The sequence below is a fragment of the Mauremys reevesii genome, linkage group 5, assembly GCF_016161935.1.
Source record: "Mauremys reevesii isolate NIE-2019 linkage group 5, ASM1616193v1, whole genome shotgun sequence".
Classification (NCBI taxonomy): domain Eukaryota; kingdom Metazoa; phylum Chordata; order Testudines; family Geoemydidae; genus Mauremys; species Mauremys reevesii.
Genome location: NC_052627.1, coordinates 126193149 through 126220300, shown reverse-complemented (window position 1 = coordinate 126220300; position 27152 = coordinate 126193149). Strand labels below are relative to the sequence as shown.

Genomic DNA, 27152 nt, shown 5'->3' with positions numbered 1-27152 from the left:
ACCCCCTTTCAGGTAGTTGAAAGCAGCTATTAAATCCCCCCTCATTCTTCTCTTCTGCAGACTAAACAATCCCAGTTCCCTCAACCTCTCCTCATAAATCATGTGCTCCAGCCCCCCAATCCCTACTCCTTCAGTCCCAGTGTCTGTGCTCTTGAAAGTTTTCATGACTGCATGCCAGCATGACCAACAGTGCTTGAAACATTCCAGGGTGCTGCTTCCTCAACTATACTGTGCACTGATGTTGCACCACCGGAGGACCTGATCAGGAGCACGGGGGAAGAGCTGTATGATGGTCTTTACTCTTAAAGTAGCAAACTATTTATCGGGTGGCCTGGGTTTCCCAGGTAACAAATTGGGAACTGAGACACAGCAAGATTAAGTGACTTGTCCAGGGTCACACAGGGAGACTATGGCAGAGCCAGGAACTGAACCCAGATTTTTAAAACACCAGTCTAGTAACTTAATAACAAGTCCATCCTTCCTTAATAAGGGCCCAAGTGCTATCTGTACAGTACATGTATCTCCTGGTATCTGATGAGATAATACCTCAGGGTTACGGTGATCACACAGAGGATACAAATGCTGCCCTGGCCTGAACTCTGGCCGTGGTGTAAATATTGCCTGGCCTCTCCATGCTGCCATAGTCTGAAAGGCCTCATGATTGAAAACTGGCTCCACAACATCAAGCTCAGCTTGTAACATGTGACTGGGGGCTAAACAGGGACACAGATACAAGAAGAGAAAGACGCACCAGGCCATGTAGCACCACACTCCCTGGAGAGCACTACGACATCTGCTTTGGCAGGCTGTTCCCGGGCTAAATTCTGTGAACAACTCTGCCATTGCCCAGCAGGTGGCAGTATTATAACACAACATTGCAGAGCTGGAGATTCCAGGCCAAACAGGCCAGTTGGACTCCGAAGGATCCATTGGTACAAGTTGACTAAAGAGGAAGGAGAACGAATGAGTGACTGGGCTTCCCTGAGCACAAATTTCAAAAACATCTATAAGGCCAGATTGGGAGTCCCTTATCCCCACAGCTGAGCCCTCACTGACATGAGCAGTCCCAATGAAATACATGGGATTACCTGTGAGATTAACAGCTCCCCAAGTGAGGAAAAGGCTCACCACTTAGCTCTACTTCACTAAATTGTATAGATGTGCTTGTGTTCAAACACAGGGAAACTGGGGAATGAATGGACACCTGCAGCCTGCTCTGCTACCCATTGAAGAGTTTCCTTGTTAAAGAATAAATCTACCACTGTAACCACCTTATGCCAGGTAAGCCTCAGTCTGGGCACCTGAATACTAGAATAGTGAATACCTATGAATAGTTCTTTCATGTAACCGCTGCAGGAAACAGACAAGGCAAAGATTTCACAACAGCTTCCCTGGGGCTATAATCCTGGTGACTTTCTTTTGCATATTCACACAAGTGACTTTCCCCTTTCTGAGCATTTACAAATGTGTTGATTTCCACTGTGTGCTCACTGACAAGCACTGCCAATCACAGACAAGCAAGATGATCTCACAGACTCCTCTTCCCTGGATGCTATTTGATTTCTGGCTTCAAGGTAAGAAATAATACAAATGTAAGAATTGTTGCATTGATGTATTAAATCTATTGTATTGTAAGTTAATTTCCACTTTTCAACTGAAACTTAAATTGTGTTTCAGCATAAATCTTTGAATAATTGTGATGCCATCATCCTGCTTACCCCATCCTATTTCTGCCTCTCTTTTTTCTATATCCAGATTCCAATAGGCAGAAAGTGCTGATTCAACAGAATCCCTGTCAGTGTTTCCAGGAGATACAGCCATTATCAACTGCAAAGCAAAAGAAAAAAAAAAGAAAAAAGAAAAAGTTAAAATTGTTTAAAGGAATCAAATACATACAGTAAATGCAATGTTCTTGGTTCAGGCTTATAGCAGCGATGGAATAAACTTCTGGCTTATGTCAAGTCTCTGGTTGCTTCTAAATCACTGGAAGGTCCTCAGTCCATTGGTTAGAATGCTCCCATTAGTATAAGTTTATAGTCCAGAGGCTGGAGCAGGATAGAAGCAAAATGGAGGAGTTTCCAGGGCCTTTTATAGCTTCTGCCACGTGGAGGGAAACCCATTGTTTCAAGCAAAGTCCTCAGCACAGCCAGTGGAAAATTACAGATAACAAGATGGGAGTTTGGAGTCACATGGCCAAGTCACTTGGGCATGCCCGATTGCGCTTAGTCATTGCAGGAAGCCATTACCTATCCTTCAGATGGAATGGCCACTCAATGTAGATGGCCGTTTCCCATGGTTTATTGTGAATTAAGTGTCCCTTGATGAGTCACTTAATTTGAATACTCCCTTCAAGATGTGCTGGCTAGCTACTTTGAGGGTGTTACCACAGGAGCAAACATTTGAAATCCAGGTATGGAGCCAATACTCATAACTTCAAATACAAAAATGATATATGCATACAAATAGCATAATCATAATCAGCAAATCATAACCTTTCCATAGCCATCTTATATGCCCCGTTTTATACAAGATTTGTTGCGAATATATAACAGCGGTTGCAACAATGATCTATATGGTGATATTATAACGTCACACTCCCTTCCAGAGCTGGCCATCTCTATCTCTGCTGCAGGGGGTGGAGATCATGACTCACAGTCACTTCGTGGGTACTTAGCAGTGCTAGCTCCAGACATCCCTTGGGTTTGTGAGGGTCAAGGACTGCACTGTATCCAGCCCTACATGAGAGGGCTCCTAGCACACCCCTATCCTTGCACACCCATGGAGACACCAGCAACAATCTGTCCCAAAGGAAGGTCCTTAGAGTCATAAAAATTTGGATAGGTCATCAGCCCAACTATCTGCTTGGACAAGGACGATGGGGAGAATCCATGAATATTTTCATGGGCAGGGAGGAGAGTAACTGAAAGGTAAATTGAGATAAAGGCTCTGAAAACTGCTGTTAAAATACCAGGGAGATTTTTACTGCTTAGATACCCAAGGCCACAAACAACATTCCTGGTGCCCTCTCCACAGATCACTTTCTGTAATTCCATTCATAAAACCATCCGTGCCACAACTTGACCTCATACATCGCTATCACTAGGTTACAGAGACCAACACTCCACAAGACTAACAGGAAACGCCCTTGTAACTAAAATACAGTAAATTTATATCAACTGATTATTTGCATAGTCACTCATGGGGGATGTCGCCTAGCTGGGCTGCTGAGTATTTATAAATGGCCCCGTTTTCACTCATGGTGAGCTGTTCATCATTCCCCACTGTGACCTGTCAAGATGCTCTTGCAGGCCCAACTTCTCTGGATACTAGTGCTTTGGATTCAGGGTAAGCACTATGAATAGATATGAATCTATTATATCCACAGGGAACAGACTTCATAGGCAATAAAATGCTAGTTAAGTTTAAAACAATACTGTGGTACTTATTTTGCAAACTAGTGTTAAGTATATTCTTAAATGAAAAATGCATTTAAATATCCAGCTTTAATTAATTTTAATAATGTGCCATGATTGCATGTATTCTCTTTCCATTTCTAGACTCCTATGGCCAAATTGTTTTGACTCAGACTCCAGAATCCCTGTCAGTGTCCCCTGGACAGAGAGTCACCATCAACTGCAAAGCCAGTACCAGCATTAGCAACTACTTAGCCTGGTTCCAACAGAAATCGGGACAAGCTCCTAAGCTTCTTATCTACGATTCTACTAACCGTGCCTCCGGGATCCCAGACCGGTTCAGCGGCAGTGGGTCTGGGACTGATTTCACTCTCACCATCAGCAGCATTGAAGCTGAAGATGCTGGAGATTATTACTGTCAGCAACGTTAACAGCTTCCCTCTCACAGTGATACAGACCATTACAAAAAGCTCCCTGAAAAGAGAGAGAGCTCGCTGCTTACTGTTTCTCACAGCTGCGACCAGGAGGGAGAATTTTATCAATGAATGCAAATGAGAAACAGAAAGTCACTCAGTATACATTTGACATTTTATACAACATCTAAAATCCCAAAGTCATCAACAAACACACCCAGGAATCAGTTCCCCCTCTACTGAAATCCAGCTCCATGGAGGTGGAAGCAGCAGTACATGTAGGGTGGTATGGTACGTGTCAAAGTTAAAATCAAGACTCACAATTTGTCAGACCACTCCGTTTTTATTAGCAAAGCGCTTCGCCAATAACATTCAGATAATGTGAGTGACCATGCAAGATCCAAACAGTCTTATTTATACAGATAAAAGAGCGGGAATCAAACAAAAGGACAAAGGAGAAAACAGCAAAATTCACATAGGCCCTAACTCCTATCGATCTAAGGCTAATGCTTCACCAATTGCCCTTAAACGGTGCAAATTGTTCTATGTTAATGTCTGTTTTCCTGACACCTGGACTCCAGCATTCCAGCGACTTTCCTTAAAGGTACAGACAGCATTTCTTTAATCCTATCTATTTTGTAACATAATTCATTCTACTTTCACAATCCCTCCTTTTGGTCACGCTTCGCCATGACCAACGATGGACTGGATTCCACATATTAACCGTTCTTTATCTTTTTGTTCATCAGCAATATTTAAAATCATCATATTAGCACTCTGTTTTGGGGCAGTCACCTGGGTGGCATATTTTACACAATTTTGGATACAACAGGAGATTAACTGAAAACATACAAAAATCACTAAGATTCCAAACAGGATAGTCAGGGCTCCCTGAAACAACCAGTTTCCTAGGCCAGATAAATTGAACAGGTTGCTTAGCCACTTCCATAAAGAACTCGGCTCTTCATGGGGAAGATATGCGATTTGTTCTAAGTGGCTAGCGCGATCTATTACCTCATTGGTATTGTCAGGTATATACACACAACATTCTTTTCCAATGAGTGCACAGGTCCCTCCTTTGGCCGCCAGCACTATGTCCAATGCCTGACGGTTTTGAAGGGCCACCTGTCGGACCGCCCCTGTTTCTTTGGCCAGAGTTTTTAAACTTTCTCCGGTTTCATTTGCCATTATTTCAACTACTGCTTGTAACCTCAGGAGCCTTTTTGCATGGTGTATTACTCCCCCAAGTGGGATAAAGGAACTGCCAATAGTCTCTTCCCAGGTGTCATTACTGTTCCATATTGTGTTAAACGGACAAGGTCCTCCAGTGAGGTCTGGGGAATTGAGTGGGATAGCCAGGACAGGAACATCAGTTTGACAAGTGGGATAGCCAGGACAGGAACATCAGTTTGACAGTGGGCTGGGATGTGGCTGCAGACCCAGCGTTTAGAAATATTAAGGGTCTGAGCTATCCACACTTGCTGCTGGATAAAAGAATTGTCATTGTGGACTCCCCCGACCTTCAGATACCAACAGCCGAGGAACAGGCACCACATGTTGGAGGCAGGGCCCTTCTGGTTCTGACAACCTCAGCGGAGGGAACTGTAGTCACAGTTTTATGTCCACCAGGCAGCAGGCGCTAGGCTCACTACTGCTTTTTCTTGGGCCTTGCTTTAGGTAGTCGTCTGCTTCTGGCAACCCTTACGAGAACGTAGATTGTAAGGTATTGCAGGCTGTTCCTCTACATCTTCTTCTGGAGTCAAAATTGACTCTGCGTGGTCCTGAGGTGGTGATTGGTTCGCTGGGGGTGGTGCATTCTTACACGGCAAAGCATGTACTCATGCTGCGGATGCCAGACAGTTTAACAGCCATCTGGGTAGTAAGCAGTGCCTGATGATTCTTTGATACTCTTTAAGTCTTTTTGCTTCTTTCCTTGACTCTGGCTATAACAATGGCTTTCACACCTTATCTTTTCCTGATGCATTCATTCCTCATTCACACAAACAGATTGAGAATACAAACAGTAGTATTTTATATAGAGCAAAAAAGGCATTGCAAATTGAACCTTGCTAAGTTTTACAATTAATAACCAAGACAATTTACATTGAGACCCAGGCCTTCAATGTTTCTCTAATTTACTTAACATAGACACAATAGAGAATCCTGTCTCTTACTACCTAAATCTTAAAACAAAGAGTTAGAGAGAGGGCCCAATTTGTAATGCATATGGGAAAACAGAATCTTATAGTCCCAGAGGGTCATTTCTTTCTGCTATTCAAAAAGGGTGGCTGGTAGGATGAAATCAAATTATACATTATAAAGTCCAGCTCCTACATATCCCCCTTTTGACACTAAGATTATCAATCGCCAGTGTCACTTCTTATGTAGTAAAATACTGGGAGGTGATTTGGGCCTGTGGCTTTAGCTTTGCATACATTTGTTTTATTTACCAGCATATTTTAAACATTTTAATTAAACACATACAATTTAAAACCAAAAACAATTAGGGGTAGTAACATTAGTATGCCAGTAGTTGTGGGAGACCATCCAGATAATATGAATGGTTCTGTTTCCCACATTGTTTTGTTTGTTTGTTTTTAGGAACTATGTTACCTTTTTAAACAGATAATGGGTAACTGTTTGCCATTTAATGCCAAGACTGATAGAGAACTCAGCTAAATCAGTGCTTACAGTAAGCTGAGACTTTTTGGTTGTGGCAAATAGTAAATGTGATTATTGGTAAACACAGTACTTACATTACATGTACATTTGTCTACTGGTGGGTTGCTAACACTTTTATTCTTTTAAAACACTTCTTTCCAAGAATTAACACACACATTGCCCGTTATACAATACTTTGGCCTAATTATTAATTTTATCCCACATACAGGATCCTAGTGAGGTGTCTTTACTACAGGGCTTTGGAGCAACAGGCATGGATAAGCATACCCACTTTTGAGGAGTTCACTTGGTACAACCTCTAGTGTCCAATAGTTTCCCTTCCTCCCCAGCCCACTGGCTTGAGGTTTGAGGTAGCCAGAAGGATCCCAGGTGCAATCTGTGGAGTGGGCTAACTTTTCATTTTTTTTTGCTTCCAGAGCCTGTTGGTGTGCAATTTTAACAACAATTTCTTCACTTAACAAATTTTGTCTTACCGTACTGGAGACATACTGCATCCAGTTATATTGATAGGTATTAAACAATAATCTTTTCCTTTGATTTAACAGATGCATCAAAACCTTAATATTTTCTGATATTACCCAAAACATCTTATGTTCTAAATATCTGCATTTTAGTACATTTCATAGCTATTGCAGTATTTTTTTTTTAAACTTATTTGTTTTTGTAATAGGTTGTTCTGTAGCTGGTATTAGCTTTTTCTGATTTTCTGAAAGACCAAAATAACATTTTTCTAGGAATTACCCCCATATTTTCCTGTGGTTGTTTTTTGTTCTATAGGCAGGCCAGGTTTTAATGGGTTCTACTTTTTAAGAGTTATGGGGAAATTATTCCACTGTTTAGTTATTAAATTCATGAGATGGTGTACCTCAAGTTTTTCTTCTTATATAGTAGACCAAGTTTGTAATGTTTTTCCTGCTGTGGTAAGCTTTAAGTTTATTCACAGGTAATAGCTGAGAAGCATCATTACCATATTACCTTAAAGGATTTTTCCAAAAATCATACATACTATACGTTGTTACAGGGGTACTTACTAATATTACATTTATTTCAATGTTTAATATTAAACAATAACATTAGCATCAAATCTATTAAAGATATCTTGTTATACCATGTTTTTTTGTTGTTGTTGTTGTTGTTGTTTTTGGATTCAAAGCCATCAGCAGAGCTCAGAGACTCTGCCTTAAAAGGGACACAATCAACTTTCACCAGAGTTTTGATTTTTTTCCACTTTCAACTCCTGCTTACAAAACACACAGAGATCTGAAAAAGAAAACAGTCTATTGCGCTCTTTTTGGAGCCCTAATAGGATTTTAATTCAGTAGCATATTTCATTTGTATTTCTTTTACCCCTTTTTACAATATACACTGCACATGTTCTAGGGAAAAAGCACATTCCTTCTATACTACAACTTTTTTTTTTTTAAACATTAGCCATATCAATTTTTACATACGATGTAACTGTTTTTTTTTTTTCTTAGAGTTTTCATGTACCCTTATCAAAAGTGACAGTCTGATTACACAGAGCCATTTTAAGGCTCAATGTTTTTAACATTGCTTCTTTTTGTTTTATGCACCTCACCTGTTGCTTCAGAGGGGCACTGTTAAAATTTTTTTTTATTCTTTCACTACAGCTCTTATCTGCTATTGTTACACAAAAAAACCAACAACAACCAACAAGACTCCAGAATCTCTCCCTATTCTCCTGATTTTGACTGCCCTATTGCAGCCATGACTTGGTTTTTATTAAAAAAAAATTTTAAATTTTATAAAGAATCAAATTACCCCTTAAGGGTTAAATGCTAAATCCCAAAGCCAAACAACACTAATTACCTGTGTCTTACAAAAAGGTCTGTCAGTTTTGCAACTTTGAATTAAGAGTCAAATGAATTTTTAGTGGCATTAAAAACAAAAACAAAACCAATTTATCTTACACCTACAAAACAAGAGTTTTACAAACCAGATGTGCTGGTTTAGATTCTTAGAACTTTACATATTTTCACAGACAAATAGATACATACACATTTTCTATTCCTTTACACTGCTTTGTTTTTACATAGCTCTATATATATTTGGATTATTTACAGGCATTCTTTTGGAAAAGGGCCCATTTTCCCTTCAGAATGGCTGCAAAGAAACCAAGAATTCTCTCTCTTTAACATGGTCCTTTTTAACATTTTCACAAAGTTTAACTGCTTAATTCTCTCCAGCTTTTGTAGAGTTAACTTTTCACTCTCTTTCCTTAAATCACTTGTTTATCTCCCAAAATAACACCTTTATCACCTCAGATTTCACCATTTTAAGTATTGTTCCAGGGGTTCATGCCTGCACTTACTGCTTTTCTTACTCCTTACACTATGCCCTTAGGGCTTCCAACCTGTTTTTCAGTTTTTTTTTTTTATCTGTTGCTTGCCTGCTTTTCTGGGCCCGATCCTGCTTTTTGTCCTTTTTACAATGAGATGGGAGTATTAAGGGGGTTGGATCGATCCGGGGTGGGTTTTTTGAGAACGGGGTAAAGGGGAGCACTCGGTCTGGTGGTGGGAGAGGAGGCTTTTAATAAAGCTTTCAACTTATTATTTGAATATTTGAGAGAGGCGAGGTTTTGATTTTGTCCAGCTACGATTTGCCTCTTCCCACCACTGAATGAAACAATTAACCTCTTCTTTAGCCAATTTAGTTTTAGGTTGGCCGAGTTTGTCCTTTAAGACATCCACTCGGTCTTTGTTCCAAGATTTTAACAGTGGCCACTGAGTTTTGGGATCCCCCTGAGTTAGCCTAGACCATTTTTCCAGAAATTTACAGGAGTCCGGACCCTTCTTACAGGAGTCTGGACCCATCCTAAATACATACATGAGCCGGCGTTCGTTTAGGGAACTGTCCCTACTTAGACGTCTGGTTACCCATACAGGAGGACTTCACACACCAATCGCACAAGAAGGAAATTTGGGTTCATCAGAGCAATGCCGGGTACAACACACAAAAGGAACCCACAGGCTACTGCCTCAATTGCCCTTGCTTTCACACCCAGGGATTTACCCAAAGTGTGGTGCGGCTGCAATTGTGCAGATTCCACTCACTCAGACCGCAGGGACAGGAACCCCTTGGTCGGCCGATCCCCGGACGGAGATGGCACCCAGACTCAAACACTCCACAGTTAGACAGATAGACACAGAGACAGGACAGTCCTCAGTCCGGACAAAACACAGAAATAATTACCTGACAAGATTCCTGATGTCAGATCCTGGGATCCCTACCAGAACAGAGTGGGAACCAACAGGTTCGATGGCGTAGACTTCACTGTGGTTGTGCACCCTTCTTGTTATAGTGGAGGACCGCTCGGGCCAAATGCCCAGGTGCCGGCTGCCACGGTCATCCTACAAAAACAGTCAGGAATCACACAGCCCCAGTGAAGACGGTTGCCATCTCGGTGGAACCTCCAAATTGTCAAAGTTAAAATCAAGACTCACAATTTGTCAGACCACTCTGTTTTTATTAGCAAAGCGCTTCGCCAATAACATTCAGATAATGTGAGTGACCATGCAAGATCCAAACAGTCTTATTTATACAGATAAAAGAGCGGGAATCAAACAAAAGGACAAAGGAGAAAACAGCAAAATTCACATAGGCCCTAACTCCTATCGATCTAAGGCTAATGCTTCACCAATTGCCCTTAAACGGTGCAAATTGTTCTATGTTAATGTCTGTTTTCCTGACACCTGGACTCCAGCATTCCAGCGACTTTCCTTAAAGGTACAGACAGCATTTCTTTAATCCTATCTATTTTGTAACATAATTCATTCTACTTTCACATACGGTACACCATAGCAGCAAGATATTTGTAGCTGGTACGGCGTATCGGAAAGAGGGGGGGCAGAAGGTGGGGCTGCTAGGCGACCCCACACCCGCAACTCCTCTGGCGCAGCGGTACCGCCCCCAGCCCTGTCACGCAGGGTCTCCTCCGGTCTGTACAGCAGCCAGCCCCACTGGTGGACTCTCCCAGCAACCTCAGGGGGGAAAGGAGCAGAACCCCATCCCCATCCCCTGCCCTTCCATGGAGCTGTGTCTCCTCCAGCTCCAGGCAGCAGCCGTGCTGAGGGACAGGGCTGAGGGTGGTACAGCAGCCATGCCAGAGGAGCTGTGGGCATGAAGCTGCCCGGTGGCCCCATGTTCTACTCTTTTCCGTGCTGCAGTTCCCAGGCGAGTCCTGAACTGCAGGACTCTCTGGGGAACCACCGTGGGGAAAGGAGCAGGGCTGGGGCAGTACAGCAGCCATGCCAGGAGACGGACAGACAGAGCCTCTCCCCCCACCCCCGAGGTAAGATGGGTGCATCACGGGGAGGGGACAGGGAGCACATGGGAGGCCCGGGCTGGAGGCGGGGCAAGGAGGAGCCATGTGGAAGATCATGTGTGGTCACATGCCCCCCCATCGGGTGGTGGGGAGAACATACCGGTAAGAAATGGATTTCAATTGCACCACTGCAATTCAATCCAGATTGTTTTATCTCATTAGATCTACAGGGAGCATTTTCAGTAGGCAGGACTTAAACTCTGCCCCAATACTGACACCAGTATTAATCCCTGCTACTGCAAAACTTGCTGTGGGTTGTCTGAGGACCTGGAGTGGTCGTGGGTTTAGTGCTTTAGTGCCATATTGGGGCAGTCTGTGCATCGGATGAGGTACACCCTGTGTTGTGATAGGCACAGATCTTAGGGTATGGGTCAGGCCAATTCAATTAAGCCATCTAATCAAAAATGAATCTTTGAAAACTCCAGAGGTGGAGTCAGTTTACATGAGCTTTGCACATTCAGAAACAAACACCACTTTTTCCCTGTGCCACTGAGCTCGTTTATAAAAGCATTGGCTGGCATTTCATTGGTATCACTCCAGAGCTGCCTCATACACTCATTTTCTCTGGGTCCTTGGTTTTTGCATTCCAGGTAAGAAATAAAAGCCAACCCAGGCTTTTAGGCAATATAGCATTGTTAGGGGGCTTATTCCTTCACCCTCCTTTTCCCCTGGTCCTTCTCACATGAACAGAGAGCAACAATACCCGAAGTCCAAAGGCGCAAACAATTCGATGTTTATTGGGGTGAACTTTCAGCAAACAATGATTCCAATTTCCTTCCTAAGGGTACGTCTTCACTACCTGACGGATCGGCGGGTAGCAATCGATTTCTTGGAGTTCGATATATCGCGTCTCATCTAGACGTGATATATCGAACCCCGAACGTGCTCCTGTCGACTCCGGAACTCCACCAATGCGAATGGCGGTACGGAGTCGACATGGGGAGCCGCGGACGTCAATCCCGCGCCGTGGGGACGGTAAGTAATTCAATCTAAGGTACTTCGACTTCAGCTACGCTACTCACGTAGCTGAAGTTGCGTACCTTAGATCGACACCCCCCCCAGTGTAGACCTGCCCTTAGTGTCCCCCTTCCCAGCTCTGACACCACAGAGCCTTGCCTGTGTCCCTGTTTCTGTTCCCATCCCCTGTTCCCATTTCCCCCTTTAGCAAAACATGATCCCCATTCCCAGTCGCCATTCCCCCCGCCCTTACTTCCTGATTGACTGCAGACTATATAGTAAAACCTGAGTTTTTCTTAGCTATTCCTTAACCAATCACTTTACTGAAATTTAACTAACCAGTCCTAATGTATTGTAACATGGTTATTTAACCAATTATATTCCACCACCTTCATTGGTTTACACCCAACAAAATTAATTCTACAGCAGACAGAAACAAATTACAGAACCAGACAGAGACCATGCAAATAAACATACAAAACAATACAGAAGTGAGGATTTCACAACTACATCTATACAGACATAAGGGTTTTCCAGCTGTGTCTATTGATAAGTGAGTTCTTGCCAGACAGGATGCTATCAAACTAAGTTTCCTTTTACAGCTTCGAGGCCAGGGGTAGGCACGCTATGGCACGTGTGCCGAAAGCGGCACTCAAGCTCATTTTCAGTGGCACTCACAGTGCCTGGGTCCTGGCCACGGGTCCGGGGGGCTCTGCATTTTAATTTAATTTTAAATGAAGCTTCTTAAACATTTTAAAATCCTTATTTACTTTACGTACAACAATAGTTTAGTTATATATTATAGACTTATAGAAAGACCTTCTAAAAACGTTAAAATGTATTACCGGCACGCGAAACCCTAAATTAGAGTGAATAAATGAAGACTCAGCACACCACTTCTGAAAGGTTGCTGACCCCTGTTCTAGGCTCTTCCCTTTCTCTGGAGGTGATAGGAATATCAGGACAGGATTGTATTCCTAGTAGCCCAATAGCACCTTATTTCAATGTGACTAGTTTGGAATGTGAGGATGTGACCATACACTTCCCAGCTTATGATGCCTTTGCTGCTTAGCTGAAGAACCAGGCCTCAGACTGTCACAGTAAAAGAAGGCCATTACACAGACAGTGATTTTGATTTTTTCTTTTATACCTCTATAACTAGCTAAGTGATAAGAATACACCTAAATTCTTAAAGTATAGGCCTTTGCAGACAGGCCTGAATATCTATACCCTAACAAGCATCAGGAGGGAAAAATCTAAAAAGATGGACAATATAGTATCACAGTACTTTATAAATTACACCTTAATACATTCTTAACCTAGAAGGGACTGTAAACACTGTCCTCAGCTTTACATAAGTGTAATAATATGTCAGGTCTGTATGGCTTTTCTTTCTAAATGTAGACTCTTAAGGAGAGATTGTGACAACCCAGAGCCCAGAATCCTTGACAATGTCTCCAGGAGACACTATCAGCTGCACAGCCAGGTCCCGCACTACCAGTTACATGGCCTGATACCAACAGAAATCAGAGCCAGCTCTAAAGCTCCTTATATATGGTGCTTCCTCCCATCACTCCTGGGTTCCCACCCGGACCAGAGGCAGTGGGTCTCAGACCGATTTCACTCCCACAGTAAGTGCTACTGAAGCAGATGATGCTGGAAATCATTGTCAGCAAGGCTGGGACTGGGCCCTGTCACAGTGATACAGATCAACACAAATACCTCCCTGTTCTCCATGAAGCTTAGTGAGCTCACCTCTGTAGGTGTCACAGCTGGGTGTCAAACTATCGCCCTTTCACTGACTTCATGGCATATCCAAACAGGAAGGATCTTGGGTCATTGACTGATTCTGCAACTGAAAACAGAGGCCTGGTCTACACTACGCGTTTAAACCGAATTTAACCCTGCAGCCGTCCACACAACGCGGCCCTTTATATCGATATAAAGGGCTCTTTAAACCAGTTTCTGTACTCCTCCCCGACAAGAGGAGTGGCACTGAAATCGGTATTGCCATGTCGGATTAGGGTTAGTGTGGCCGCAAATCAACAGTATTGGCCTCTGGGCCGTATCCCACAATGCACCATTGTGACCGCTCTGGAAAGCAATCTGAACTCGGATGCACTGGCCATGTAGATAGGAAAAGCCCCGCAAAATTTTGAATTTCATTTCTTGTTTGCCCAGCGTGCAGCTCTGCTCAGCACGGGTGGCGGTGCAGTCCCAAATCCAAAAAGAGCTCCAGTATGGACCGTATGGGCGATACTGGATCTGATCGCTGTATGGGGAGACAAATCTGTTCTATCAGAGCTCCGTTACAGAAGTCGAAATGACAAAGCATTTGAAAAAATCTCCAGGCTATGATAGACAGAGGCCACAGCACAGTGCTGTGTGACAAGCATAACGGAAAGCCAAAGAATCAAATGGACGCTAATGGAGGGAGGGAGGGGGTACTGAGGACTCCAGCTATCCCACAGTCCCCGCAGTCTCCGAAAAGCATTTGCATTCTTGGCTGAGCTCCCAATGTCTGAAGGGTCAAAAACATTTTCCCGGGCATCTGCCAGGGCAATCCCCAGGGGAAAAGGACGTGAAATGATTGTCTGCAGTTGCTTTCATGGAGGAAGGATTGAGTGACGACATTTACCCAGAATCACCCGCGACACTGTTTTTGCATTGGGATCTCAAGCCAGAATTCCAATGGGCAGGGGAGACTGCGGGAACTATGGGATAGCTATGGGATAGCTACCCACAGTGCAACGCTCCGGAAATCGACGCTAGCCTCAGACCATGGACGCACACCGCCGAATTACTGTGCTTAGTGTGGCCGCATGCACTTGACTTTATACAATCTGTTTTACTAAACCGGTTGATGTAAAATCGGAATAATCCTGTAGTGTAGACATACCCAGAGAGAGCGTGACAAGCTCTCTGAACTGCATCACTGCTCAACAGAAACAAGGGCAAAGTAAAATCCGACTGCAGCCTGGCCTGCTTGGTGTGGAGATACAGCTCAGCTGTTTGTAAGAAACTCTAATACCCTCCTTACTACTAGGCCAAATCCTCTGCTCCTTCCTTACCCTGCATTTGTGTGTCAATACAGCTGTCATACAAATACAGTCAAAGACTTTTAAGACCAGAAAGGACCACCAGATCATCCAGTCTGACCTCCTGTACCTCACAGGCCACCAACCCCACTCAGTACCCGCACACTAAACCCAACAACCAAAATTAGATCAAAGTGTTACAGCCCGCAGCTGAGTACTATAGCTGAGTAGTATGTAAGATATGTTTCCTATTGCTGGGCCAAATCCTCAGGGACTTTCTTACCCTGAGAAGAAAATAACAGCCTTACTGGGTCAGACCAATGGTCCATCTAGCCCAGTATCCTGTCTTCTGACAGTGGCCAATGCTAGGTGCTTCAGAGGGAATGAACGGAACAGGCAGTCATCAAGTGATCCATCCCCTGTTGTCCACTCCCAGCTTCCGGCAATCAGAGGCTACAGAAACTCAGAGCATGGGGTTGCATCCCTGATCATCTTGGCTAAAAGCCATTGATGGGCCTGTCCTTCATGAACCTATCTAATTCTTTTATGAACCCAGTTATACTTTTGGCCTGCACAACATCCCCTGGCAATGAGTTCCACAGGTTGCCTGTGCAGTGTCTGAAGAAATACTTCCTTTTTTTGTTTTAAACTTAGGGTTATTAATTTCATTGAGTCACCTCTCGTTCATGTGTTATGTGTTGGGGTAGATAACACTTCCTTATTAACTTTCTCCACATCATTCATGATTGTATAGACCTCTATATCCCCTTTTAGTGGTCTCTTTTCCAAACTGAAAAGTCCCAGTCTTTTTCATCTCTCCTAATATGGAAGCTGTTCTATAGCCTTAATCATTTTTGTTGTCCTTCTCTGTACCTTTTCTAATTCTAATATATATTTTTGAGATAGGGAAACCAGAACTGTACACAGTATTCAAGTTGTGGGCAAACCATGGATTTATATAGTGGCATTATGATATTTTCTGTCTTATTATCTATCCTTTTCCCAATGGTTCCTAATATTTTGTTAGCTTTTTTGACTGCTGCTGCACATTGAGTGGATGTTTTCAGAGAATTATCCACAATGACTTCAAGATCTCTTTCATGAGTGGCAAGAGCTAATTTAGATCCCATCATTTTGTCTGTACGGTTGAGATTATGTTTTCCAATGTGCATTGTAGAAGGGTGGAATGTTGTGTTTGCCATGGCAATGCTGTCCAGGCTGCTAAGCTTTTACAGCTGCTCAGTACTTCTGTTCCTGGAGCTCCGGTGTTATCAGCATTAGCAGAAAATGCAGCCTGCTAATTCAGCAGACCTTGATGTTACTCATAAAGACAGACCAGACCAGACATGGTTTGGTGATCAAAGGCACTCAGCCAGGTTTATTGCCCTCACGGCACAGTACTAGCATCCCCTAGGAGCTACAGGTACACTAACATGAGTGCCCAGTGGCCAGTGACATTTTTTGTTTGTTTGTTGATGTGCTGATTTTTGTGAGTTATTCTTGTTGAGTCTTTTCCAAATGGATCCTGCAAACAAATTTTAGCTTATGGCTCATATGCAAGTGTAACCCACACACCTCCTGGGCATTGTGTTCTGTCCCATCTAGTGACACTGAGACCACTTAGGGAGAGATTAATGAGGTTGCTCTACAGCCCTAGCTAACAGTCATATGACTTTTAGCTCATGCAGTAGAGGCTCAAGCATTTCGTTTCAGAGATCCCAGGTTCGATCCCGCCCGCCGATGATCGGAGTTTGTCGGTGTTACACAAGCTTTTCCCCTGGACTATTTGCTCCTTATGGTGAATGAGTGGTCACATGAGTCATGTGGTATTTTCTCTGCTCTCTGTATGGATGGCTGTATCCTTGGAGCTGCTGACCTGACCACATTATTCATTTTTATTTATAATTAACTAAAAACATCTTGTTTCACCCACCACAGAATTGTCACTAGAGTGCCACGGAATCCAGGGATCTGCCCCAAAATTCAGGTTGAGCTTGCGACAGAGTACACAGGCCTCCATGCAGATGGCTCAGGGAGGAGAAAATGAGACCTGTTTATTCAAACTGACTTTTTAACTGTATATGTCACTTTCCTTAAATAATCTTTTCAAACGTGTTGTTTCCTTTTATATTCAGTGAGAGGAGTTTCCATAACCCCACTAAGGAGCCTGAACAGAGTCATCAATTAGCCCTGGTCTACACTATGAGTTTAAGTCAAATTTTGCAGCATTAGATCGATTTAACCCTGCACCTGTCCACACGAGGAAGCCATTTTTGTTGACTTAAAGGGCTCTTAAAACTGATTTCTGTACTCCTCCCCGACGAGGGGAATAGCGCTGAAATCGACCCTGCTGGGTTGAATTTGGGGTAGTGTGGATGCAATTCAATGGTATTGGCCTTCGGGAGCTATCCCTAAGTGCTCCATTGTGACCACTCTGCACAGCAGTCTCAACTCAGATGCACTGGCCAGGTAGACAGGAAAAGCCCCGCAAACTTTTGAATTTCATTTCCTGTTTGGCCACCATGGTGAGCTGATCAGCACAGGTGACCATGGAGTCCCAGAATTGCAAAAGAGCTCCAACATGGACCAAACGGGAGGTACTGGATCTGATCGTTGTATGGGGAGACAAATCCGTGCTATCAGAACTCCGTTCCAAAAGACTAAATGATTAAGCGCAGCCAGACACCAGGGCAGTTAGAAGAGCGCAGCAGGGCATGCTGCGCATCAGAGAAGCTTTGAAAACTAGTTTCATGACTGGCCAGGGTACGGTGTGAAAGTTCTGTTTGTTTTGATGAAAACCCACCCCCTTGGTTCACTGTACTTCCCTGTAAGCCAACTGCCCTCCTCTCCCCACTTTGGTCTCTGCTTGCAGAGGAAATAAAGTCATTGTTTCAAATTCATGCATTCTTTTTTAATTCATCACACAAATGGGGAGATAACTGCCAGATTCTGACAGCCTGACTCGTGTTAAGTAGTGCACTACTCTTTGAACGGTCCCAGTGATTTCAGTAGGACTATTTCAAGCAGGGCCGGCTCCAGGGGTTTTGCCGCCCCAAGCAGCCAAAAAAAAAAAAAAGCCGCGATCGTGATATGCAGCAATTCAGCGGGAGGTCCTTCGCTCTGACCGGGAGTGAGGAACCCTCCACCGAATTGCTGCCGAATAGCCGGACATGACGCCCCTCTCCGGAGGTGGCCGTCCCAAGCACCTGCTTCCTAAGCTGGTGCCTGCAGCCGGCCCTGATTTCAAGAGTAGGGCCCTATTCAGGGTAAGAAAGAAAGAATCTGGCCTTGCAGTAAATGTAATAGCACAGACATCAGTGCTTTCAGGCACCCAAATCAAGCTACATGCTGATGATGTTTGCATAGCTATGCGTATTTTGCATATCCATGCATGAGTGGGATTTCCCTGTAGCTCAGAGAAGTTATAACGGCTGCATGTCACAGATCATGGTGCATTGAGCAGCAGCTGTCAGTCCAGAGCTCTCAAGATGAGGTCACACACGCTGGTCCTCTCTGTGCTAGTTTTCTTTATGAAGGGTAAGTGTATTAGATGAGAATTGTAGAAAAATATATAAAGAGATGGATGGTAAGGTATAGAGTATCATGAAAACAAAAGTGAGGAAGGATTTTTCAAATAGATATCAATTCTCATTTACATGCTTCCATATGCTCTGGAAATGGTTTCATATTAAACTAAATCCTGGTTGATAACAATGCTATGACAATTTAAATCCTTACACTATCAGGTACTAACACAGAAACATGGATTTATGCTTTAATCTCACATGCAGATGCCAGTGGAGACATTGTGCTGACTCAGACTCCAGAATCCCTGTCGGTGTCTCCAGGAGACAGAGTCACCATCAACTGCAAAGCCAGTTCCAGCCTTGGTAGTGCCATAGCCTGGTACCAACAGAAACCTGGACAAGCTCCTGAGCTTCTTATCTACGATGCTACCTCCCGTTACACTGGGGTTCCAGCCCGGTTCAGCGGCAGTGGGTCTGGCACTGACTACACATTCACGATCAGCAGTTTTCAAGCGGATGATGCTGGCAGTTATTACTGTCAACAGTACAATGACTGGCCTCTCACACAGTGATTCAGGCCAGTACAAAAACCTCCCTCTGTGTTGGTTCATTACTTCCATTGCAACTCTGTGTGTCAGTTATACTGTCAAAGCCTTTCCAGTTTCCACAGCCCGTTAGTGAAGAACATTAAAAACACTGACTTAGACATAAATTATTACACAATATGGTATTTTCTCTTTACGGAGCTCAGATAGATCAGGTTCGAAAGCACCTCAGTGAACCAGGAGACTCCAGGTTGGAGGCTGTGGAAATATTCTACATTGCATTCCATTTATGGTGAACAAAATATTAGAAGTTGGCTTTATGCATATGTAACGATGCTGGTTCTGGTGGGACCCAACTGAGAGTGTCAATTCAGGACAAATTGCTTAAAGCAGGGCAGTTACAGCCCAAGGCTGGGTTTTTTCCACCTTTAAAGCAAACCTAACCAGCCAGACAGAGAGGACTTTGGTTTTACCCCACTGGCTAACCACAAGGCACACAAGCAATTCCCTTAGGCACTCCCAGTATCACCACCAGTGCCACTCGTTAAGGGGATGAATGGGGATGAAAACCAACACCCCAATAAAAGAAAAAAGGTTCTTCCAATCCCAAAGGACCAAGCCCCAGACCCAGGTCAATATACACATCAGATCTTACCCACAAATCACGCTATTGCCAATTCTTTAGAATCTAAAATCTAAAGGTTTGTTAATAAAAGGAAATAGGTAGAGATGAGAGCTAGAATTGGTTAAATGGAATCAATTACATACAGTAATGGCAAAGTTCTTGGTTCAGGCTTGTAGCAGTGATAGAATAGTCCTTTGTGTAGAGCTTCTGTTTGTAGCAAAGTCCCTCCAGAGGTATGAAGCAGGATTGAAGACAAGATGGAGATAAGGCATCAGCCTTTTATAGTCTCTTGCCATGTGGTCTCTGCTTTCTTTGTCCCAAAGACAAGCTGTCCATCATATGGCATGGAAAAACCTCAGAGATCTGTCCATAGGCATGTCCCTGCATACGTTGCTGAGTCACAAGGTGTATCTGCCTTCTTTCAATGGGTGAACTGTATAGCTGATGGTCCTTAATGGGCCATCAAGCGGGCTAGGCAGTGCTGATGCCACATTGTCTGGGGTGTCACCCAGAAGCATAGCATAAGTTTGAAATACAGACAGTATAAAGCCAATATTCATAACTGCAACTACAAAAATGATCCACACATATAGACAGCATAATCATAACCAGCAAACCATAACTTCTCCATAGACCCCTTACATGACAACCTTTATACAATATTTGCTGAAAATATATAACAGTGGTCACAACAGTGATCTATATAGTTACAGATTATGTCAATAAAGTCACAGCATAATTTAGGAACTTTTGCAGATACATGGAAACTGCTAACCACTGAACTGGATAGCTCTGAAATGTAGTCTTGCCTCACCCAAAAATTACTGACAAAAATGAAGAAAGCAGGTCCCCTGCCTTCTACGTAATGTCTGTCCATCCACCCACCCACCCATCCATCCTTCTGAATGCTTTCTGTAGCATCCATTGCCACAGTACCTAAGCATGTACTATCCCTTCCTATCCCTTCAAAGCTGTGGGATGTAGGGGGCAAAACAACCAAAACAAAATACTTTGTCATTTATAGGTGACATAGAACATGGGCTTAGGAAATCCTTCAATGTTTTAGCAACACGAGTCTGGTGTCTATTCTTCTAGTTGACAGTGGGACATTTTGTGACTCCTTGGGCTCCTGGGGAGCTGGCAGGTAACCTGAGGGTTAGGAAGTGGAGAATGGAGTCTTTGTCTATTGTTTCTAATTTCTGTGTGCATCCCTTTAAACAGTTTTTTACACAAAATATCTCTCCCCCACACTCCACCTGACACCTCACCCCCAGCCCAGCACTCAGGGAATCCTGCCCTCCTCTTGTCATGTGCACTACATGAGAGAGAAATACTTTCCTTTTCCTTCTTCCATGTATAAGGAGGGAAGGATGGTCCCACAGTTAGGGCACTGGTCTAGAATGTAGAAGACCTGGATTCAATTCCCTGCTCTGCTGTGGACTTCCTGTGTGACCTTGGGCAAGTCTCTGTGCCTTATTCCCCCATCTGTAAAATGGGGGTGATAAGAATGCCTCCCTATCGCACAGGGTGTTGTGAGGATAAACACACTAGAGATTGGGAAGCTCTTTGAGATCTATTGGTGAAAAAGGCATTATTATTATAGCTTATCCATAGGAAACAGAGCAAGATTTGGCCAATGGCTCAATCACTCAAGGCTGGAGTTGCACAGGAAGGCAACTAATTAGCTAAAAACAACAAGAAGCCTGCAAGCCTTCCACAGAATAATTATCTGGTTATTACAACTACAAAATAAGTGTCAATGAGAATTCATATTCACAGGCAATCTTATCTCAGAGTCACCACATCTTTATGATTTACAGGTCTGATCCAAAGCCCAGTAAAGTCAGGGAAAGATTCCCAGACTTCACTGGGCTTTGGATCAGGCCCTTAAGTCTCAGCTCCAGCATTTCTTAACAGCTGCTTTGTAAGGAGGGGGATCGTTTGAAGTCATTTGGGGCAGGGGACATGACAAAAATAATGTGACCAACTGAAGGTTGGGTTGCAGGAAATTGGGCTGCACACAGAGAGCTGGGATTTTTGGAACACTTTTTTGAGCCATTGAGCTACATTAGGCATCATCATTGTCCCCTCCCCACACACCCTTTTGTCCCGTCTGCTGGTGCTTCCCGGGCACGTGATGCTCTGTTCAAAAGCAGCTACAGGGATTGATCACTGTTGAGTGTCTCCCCTCAAGGGTTTTGCCCTGCACAGACAGAATAGGTCCACTCAGCGACTCAGCTCTAAGTCTCCTCCTTTAGGGCACAGAGGTGCTCACTGAGGGTGCCAGAGAGATAGACACACAGTGGCAGCAAATCAGCTCTGTAGTCTGTACTCCAGCCACAGGATGGGGGCAAGTTCTGAGGTCCTAATATCCTCACTCCATGAAGGGCAACAGCTGGTGAATCAGTGAATTGGCAGATTCGCTACCCCCTTCCCCATGGGACCAACAACACATGGAGCTCCCGCAGTATTTCCCTCCAGGGTGCACAGGGGCTATGTACTCTGAAACCCTGCCCCTCCAAGAACAGCAAAACCACAGCAGTTTCCCTGCATCTGGGCCTGTCTACACAGTGGAGGGGGTGGCAGGAGTTGCTGTTTAACGAAGGGCTGTTCAAACAGTAGACCTGAAGCATCAGCCCTTGAGTGACTAGCAGTGTGGGCCAGAATAGACGTGGTTCTTGGACAGGCACACCGGAGGGTTGGGCCGTGCAGGGAGCATCCCCAACTGGGGCAGCCTGCACAAAGGCCACTCACATGAGCATGGACTGCTTGCCCCATCCATCCACCATTGACCAGTCACCCGGAAGGGATGAGGAGGGACGACACATGAGAGGGAGAGATCTTTTCCACTGTAGAGGATGGAGTAAAGGGCCCTCACTCTAGCTCCCTGAGCAGCTCTAGCATAGACTCTGCTTCAGATCTCCTGCAGGGGCAATGCAGCTTTAAAGCACCCTCTACAGATGATGGACCACCCAGTCCTGGCTGTGTAACAGGGGTCTGTATTAAATGTGACACATTCTTAAATTGTCATACACTTGTGTATTACATTCGTTAATCTGCATGATCCAACTAATGGAGCTGAACATCCCCCTGTGACAGCAGGTGGCAGCACAGACACGTATCACCCTGAACACACTGCAGACGCTGGACTTCTGAGTACGGGCAGTACTTTGTAATATGGGACAGCAAGAAAAACAAACAACAGAACATCTGAAATGATGCAAACAAATCAGTTCTCCATTTCTAGGGCCTGAGGCGAGATGCTTTGCATATTGACGTCTGCCTGAGATTTCCCTACTGCTCTGAGCAGTTATATATGGAATCCCTTTTTACGGTCTTTAGGGTTTATGGATCAGCACCTGTCAGTCGGGCCATATCAAGATGCTTTCACAGGCTCAGTTCATCTGGCTGCTAGTTTTCTGGATCCAGGGTAAGATCCCATTTGAGATAGCACTGGTCTGTCAGGGTAACGGGAGATGAGATAACACTGGTCTGTTGGGATAACGGGAGATGAGATAACACTGGTCTGTTGGGATAACGGGAGATTGAGCTCTGGAAACCTCTCTCACATGTATATGTAGATACAATATGTTCCTCAATCTCAACATTCTTTGGGGAGTTTTATTAATGCTTTCATTTTTTGTAATCTTGGAGTTAAATGAGAGAAAAGGATAAACTATGCTACACAACTAAAGTGAAAACATGAATTTTCTCACTCATGTAGTATGTTAATTTACATTGTCCTTGCAATTCAGACTCCAGTGGGCAGATTGTGCTGACTCAGACTCCAGAATCCCTGGCAGTGTCTCCAGGAGGCAGAGTCACAATCCACTGCTAAGCCCGTTCCAGCACTAGCAACTATGTAGCCTGGTGGCTGGTTCCAACAGAAATCACGACAAGCCCCTAAGCTTTTTATCGATGCTGCTTCCTCCCTGTAAACTGGGGTCCCAAAACTCAGTGTCTGCAGTACCACAGTTACCTCCTATCCTAAGGAGCAAAGACCATAACTAGGGGATGGGGGACTGTGTCCTGGAGAGCAACAACTGAAAGGGACGTGAGCTCTCAGTGTGGTGCTGTGGGGAAAAGGGCTAATCCTCACAGGCAGTGGGTCTGGAAGTGGCTACGCTGATCACAGTCTCGCAAACAGCGCCATTCAAGCTGAAGATGCCAACATTATTACAGCACCCCCCTCATCCCCCCACGCCAGTGATACAGACTAGCACAAAAAGCTCTGTTAGCTCTAGTTCTCACACTCTGTTGTAACAGGCACTTCCCGTGGATTGTCCCTGTATCCTGGAGGCCCTGCATAGCAACCAATGGGCTGTGAAAACCATCCAGGCCCAGCACCTTTTAGAGCTTGGAACAACTCATGGCCAGGAACCTGGACTATCCTGTGTCTTGGCTGCTCATGGTCTGGAGAACTGAATCTTAGCCAGGATTACTGCCTCTGGGCTGTTTTTAGGGTCTATGTGGCCTAGGCTTGCCATAGCCATTGGTGCATGAGGCCAAGAAGAGTTGTCCATCGTCATCCATCTTCTCCAACCCAGCACCTCCTCCCCTCTCCAACCTTAGAGAATGCTGGGGCTCAGTTCTCTCTGATGAGCGCTGGGTGCACTTTTCCACCTGCCTCCAATTACAACTGAACCAGGAGGCAGCTGGCAGCAGGTAGCAACGCATCCACTGGGATCCAGCAGGGACAGGTGAGGGCAAAGATGCTTTAAGGCAGGGAGGGATGGAGGAAGACAGAGGTAGAATGAAATAGGAAGGGTTGGGGCAAAGAGATTGGAAGAATTTAGAGGATAATCTGGAGGAGGGAGGTTTTGGGTCAGGGAGAAGGGAAATCCAACTCCCCACTGCCTGTGATATAAACCTGTCTCTGTGTAACTGATCCCAAACTATAAGGTAAAGATAATCTGGAGGAGGGAGGTTTTGGGTCAGGGAGAAGGGAAATCCTCCCTTGGTCGTCTGGAGAGACTACACTGATTCAAACTCCTTGAATCTAAAACAAAGAGGGATTTACCTTCCCCCTCCTCTTTTCCCCCCACCTCTCCCTGGTGAGTCAGACTAACCCCCTGAGGTCTCAAACAAGGGAAAAAACAAGGGCCTGGATTACTGCCTCTGGGCTGCTTCTCGAGTCTATGTGGCCTAGGCTTGGCATTGCCATTGGTGCATGAGGCCAAGAAGAGTTGTCCATTGTCATCACCTTCTCCAGGCCAGCACCTCCTCCCCTCTCCAACCTTAGAGAATTTTGGGGCTCAGTTCTCTCTGTTGAGCGCTGGGTGCACTTTCCCACCTGCCTCCAATTACAACTGGCAGCAGGTAGCAACTCATCCACTGGGATCCAGCAAGGACAGGTGAGGGCAAAGATGCTTTAAGGCAGGGAGGGATGGAGGAAGACAGAGGTGGAATGAAATAGGAAGGGTTGGGGCAAAGAGATTGGAAGAGTTTGGAGGATAATCTGGAGGAGGGAGGTTTTGGGTCAGGGAGAAGGGAAATCCAACTCCCCACTGCCTGTGATATAAACCTGTCTCTGTGTAACTGATCCCAAACTATAAGGTAAAGGTACCAATGACCCTCACAATTACCCATCACTGCCAACCAATTCATCTACAATGGAGACAACAAAATATAGAAAGTACAGCGCCATGTAACTCCATGTTATAGCTGTAATGACCATTTAATGGCTAAGATGCAATACCTGCTGCAGAGCAACAATGTCCAGCTCCCCAGGGACCACAGCTACTCAGGAACGATCTGGTCTAATGGGTTCATGCAAATCATGCCCTGTTTGTGTGGAAAGACGCATGAAATTGCTCTCTCAGAGTCCTAGACAAAACCCTGCACTGTATTTAGCTGTGCAAATTGTGAGCAGATTTTCATAACCATCCTTGAATGCTGCATTGTCAACCATTAACAAGTCAGGGCCCAACGAATCATGAGATTTCCTTTATAAACAATAAATGTTGACTGCTTTTATTTCCCTTCGGGATTTCACATTTTCAGACTTTTCTCCACAACCATGTGGACTAGAAACTCTCTTTTAAAAAAAAATGAAAACTGAGATTCTCACCTGATCACATGACGCCCGGAGTTGGAGCTTTATGAAAAAAACCAGATATCACAACATTTGCTCACCTCACAATCTTGTCTGAAGGCCAACAGCATTATTAACCTCTCCTCAGTGGACAGGGAGGGTTAGGCCCATGCACATCTTCTGCAATAATTTAGCACCATCCACCTGGGGATCTCTAAGCACTTTATAAACACTAATCAGTAATATCTCAGCATGACCAATGAGCAACTCCTTCCCCATTTCACAGACAGGGAAGATACAGCACAGGGAGATTTAGGACGCATTTCCATGGCCATGGACACCAATGGCAGTTTTGCCTCTGGGAGCAGGATGGAGCACATATATGGTCAGATCCTGCCACCCTTACTGTGCAGATGATCCCATTGATTTCAATGGGAATTCAGAGCACTCAGTACTTTACAGGATTGGGCCCACACTGACTAGCCAAAGGTCACACATTAAGGCTGTAGTAGAGCCAGACCAGGTGTCATAGGTTTGTTCCCCACTTTGAACTTTAGCATCCAAAAGGTGGGGACCTGCATGTACCCTTCTAAGCTTAAATCCTACCTTCGATCTGATAGCGCTGCCACCAACCAAAAATATAGTGTTTTGGTACACTTTCCATTGCCCCCAAACCTTCTCTGGGGAACCCAAGACCCAAACCCCTTGGGTCTTAACACAAAGGGAAATAAACCATTCCCCCACCTTTCCCCCTCCCAGACTTTCCCTCCCTTGGTCGTCTGGAGAGACTACACTGATTCAAACTCCTTGAATCTAAAACAAAGAGGGATTTACCTTCCCCCTCCTCTTTTCCCCCCACCTCTCCCTGGTGAGTCAGACTAACCCCCTGAGGTCTCAAACAAGGGAAAAAATCAATCAGGTTCTTAAAAAGAAAAGCTTTTATTAAAAGAAAGAAAAGAAAAGAAAAACTCTCTCTGTAAAATCAGGATGGAAATGCTTACAAGGTATACAGCTTATAAAAACTAAAGGGACTCCCTCCCCCCTAGCATAAGTACAAGTACAGCAAACAGAGGTAAAATATCCTTCCAGCAAATACACATTTGCAAATAAAGAAAACAAACAAAAGACTAATCCGCCTTCTAGCTAGTACTTACTATCTGGCACATGAGAAACTGTTTCAGAAAGATTGGAGAAACCTGGTTGCACGTCTGGCCCCTCTTAGATCCAAGAGAGAACGGACAACAACACAAAAAGCACAAACAAAGACTTCCCTCCACCCAGATTTGAAGGTATCTTGTCCCCTTATTGGTCCTCTGGTCAGGTGTCAGTCAGGTTTACTGAGCTTGTTAACCCCTTACAGGTAAAAAAGACATTAACCCTTAACTATCTGTTTATGACACCAGGCCCCACATTTACTGTGTCTGAGTCACTGGACCATCCTACCTCCCTGGAGGGCAAGTGACCATCACACACTGCGACGATGCACAGAAACCAGCTCTATATCTAGTCAGAGCAGGGAGACCAGGATCCCGCACACAGGGGCTGCTTTGCATGTGAACTCCCCAGTGACGCT

At 44.4% G+C, this 27152-nt stretch overlaps 1 long non-coding RNA gene and 1 gene segment (V, D, J or C); one reads left to right on the top strand and one right to left on the bottom strand.

Annotated features, from left to right (window-relative positions):
- The window catches only part of LOC120406472, a 169801-nt gene extending 165948 nt beyond the window's left edge, over window positions 1-3853 (top strand). Inside the window, 1 exon segment of the V gene segment in view lies at window positions 3558-3853. Within this exon segment, the coding sequence occupies window positions 3558-3844 (287 nt within the window).
- Window positions 1-27152, bottom strand: part of LOC120406474 — a 307150-nt gene that overhangs the window by 2950 nt on the left and 277048 nt on the right. For both annotated transcript variants that reach the window (XR_005599302.1, XR_005599301.1), the window contains exon 3: window positions 1719-1827. This is a non-coding gene — a long non-coding RNA (uncharacterized LOC120406474). The remainder of the gene's footprint in view (window positions 1-1718; window positions 1828-27152) is intronic.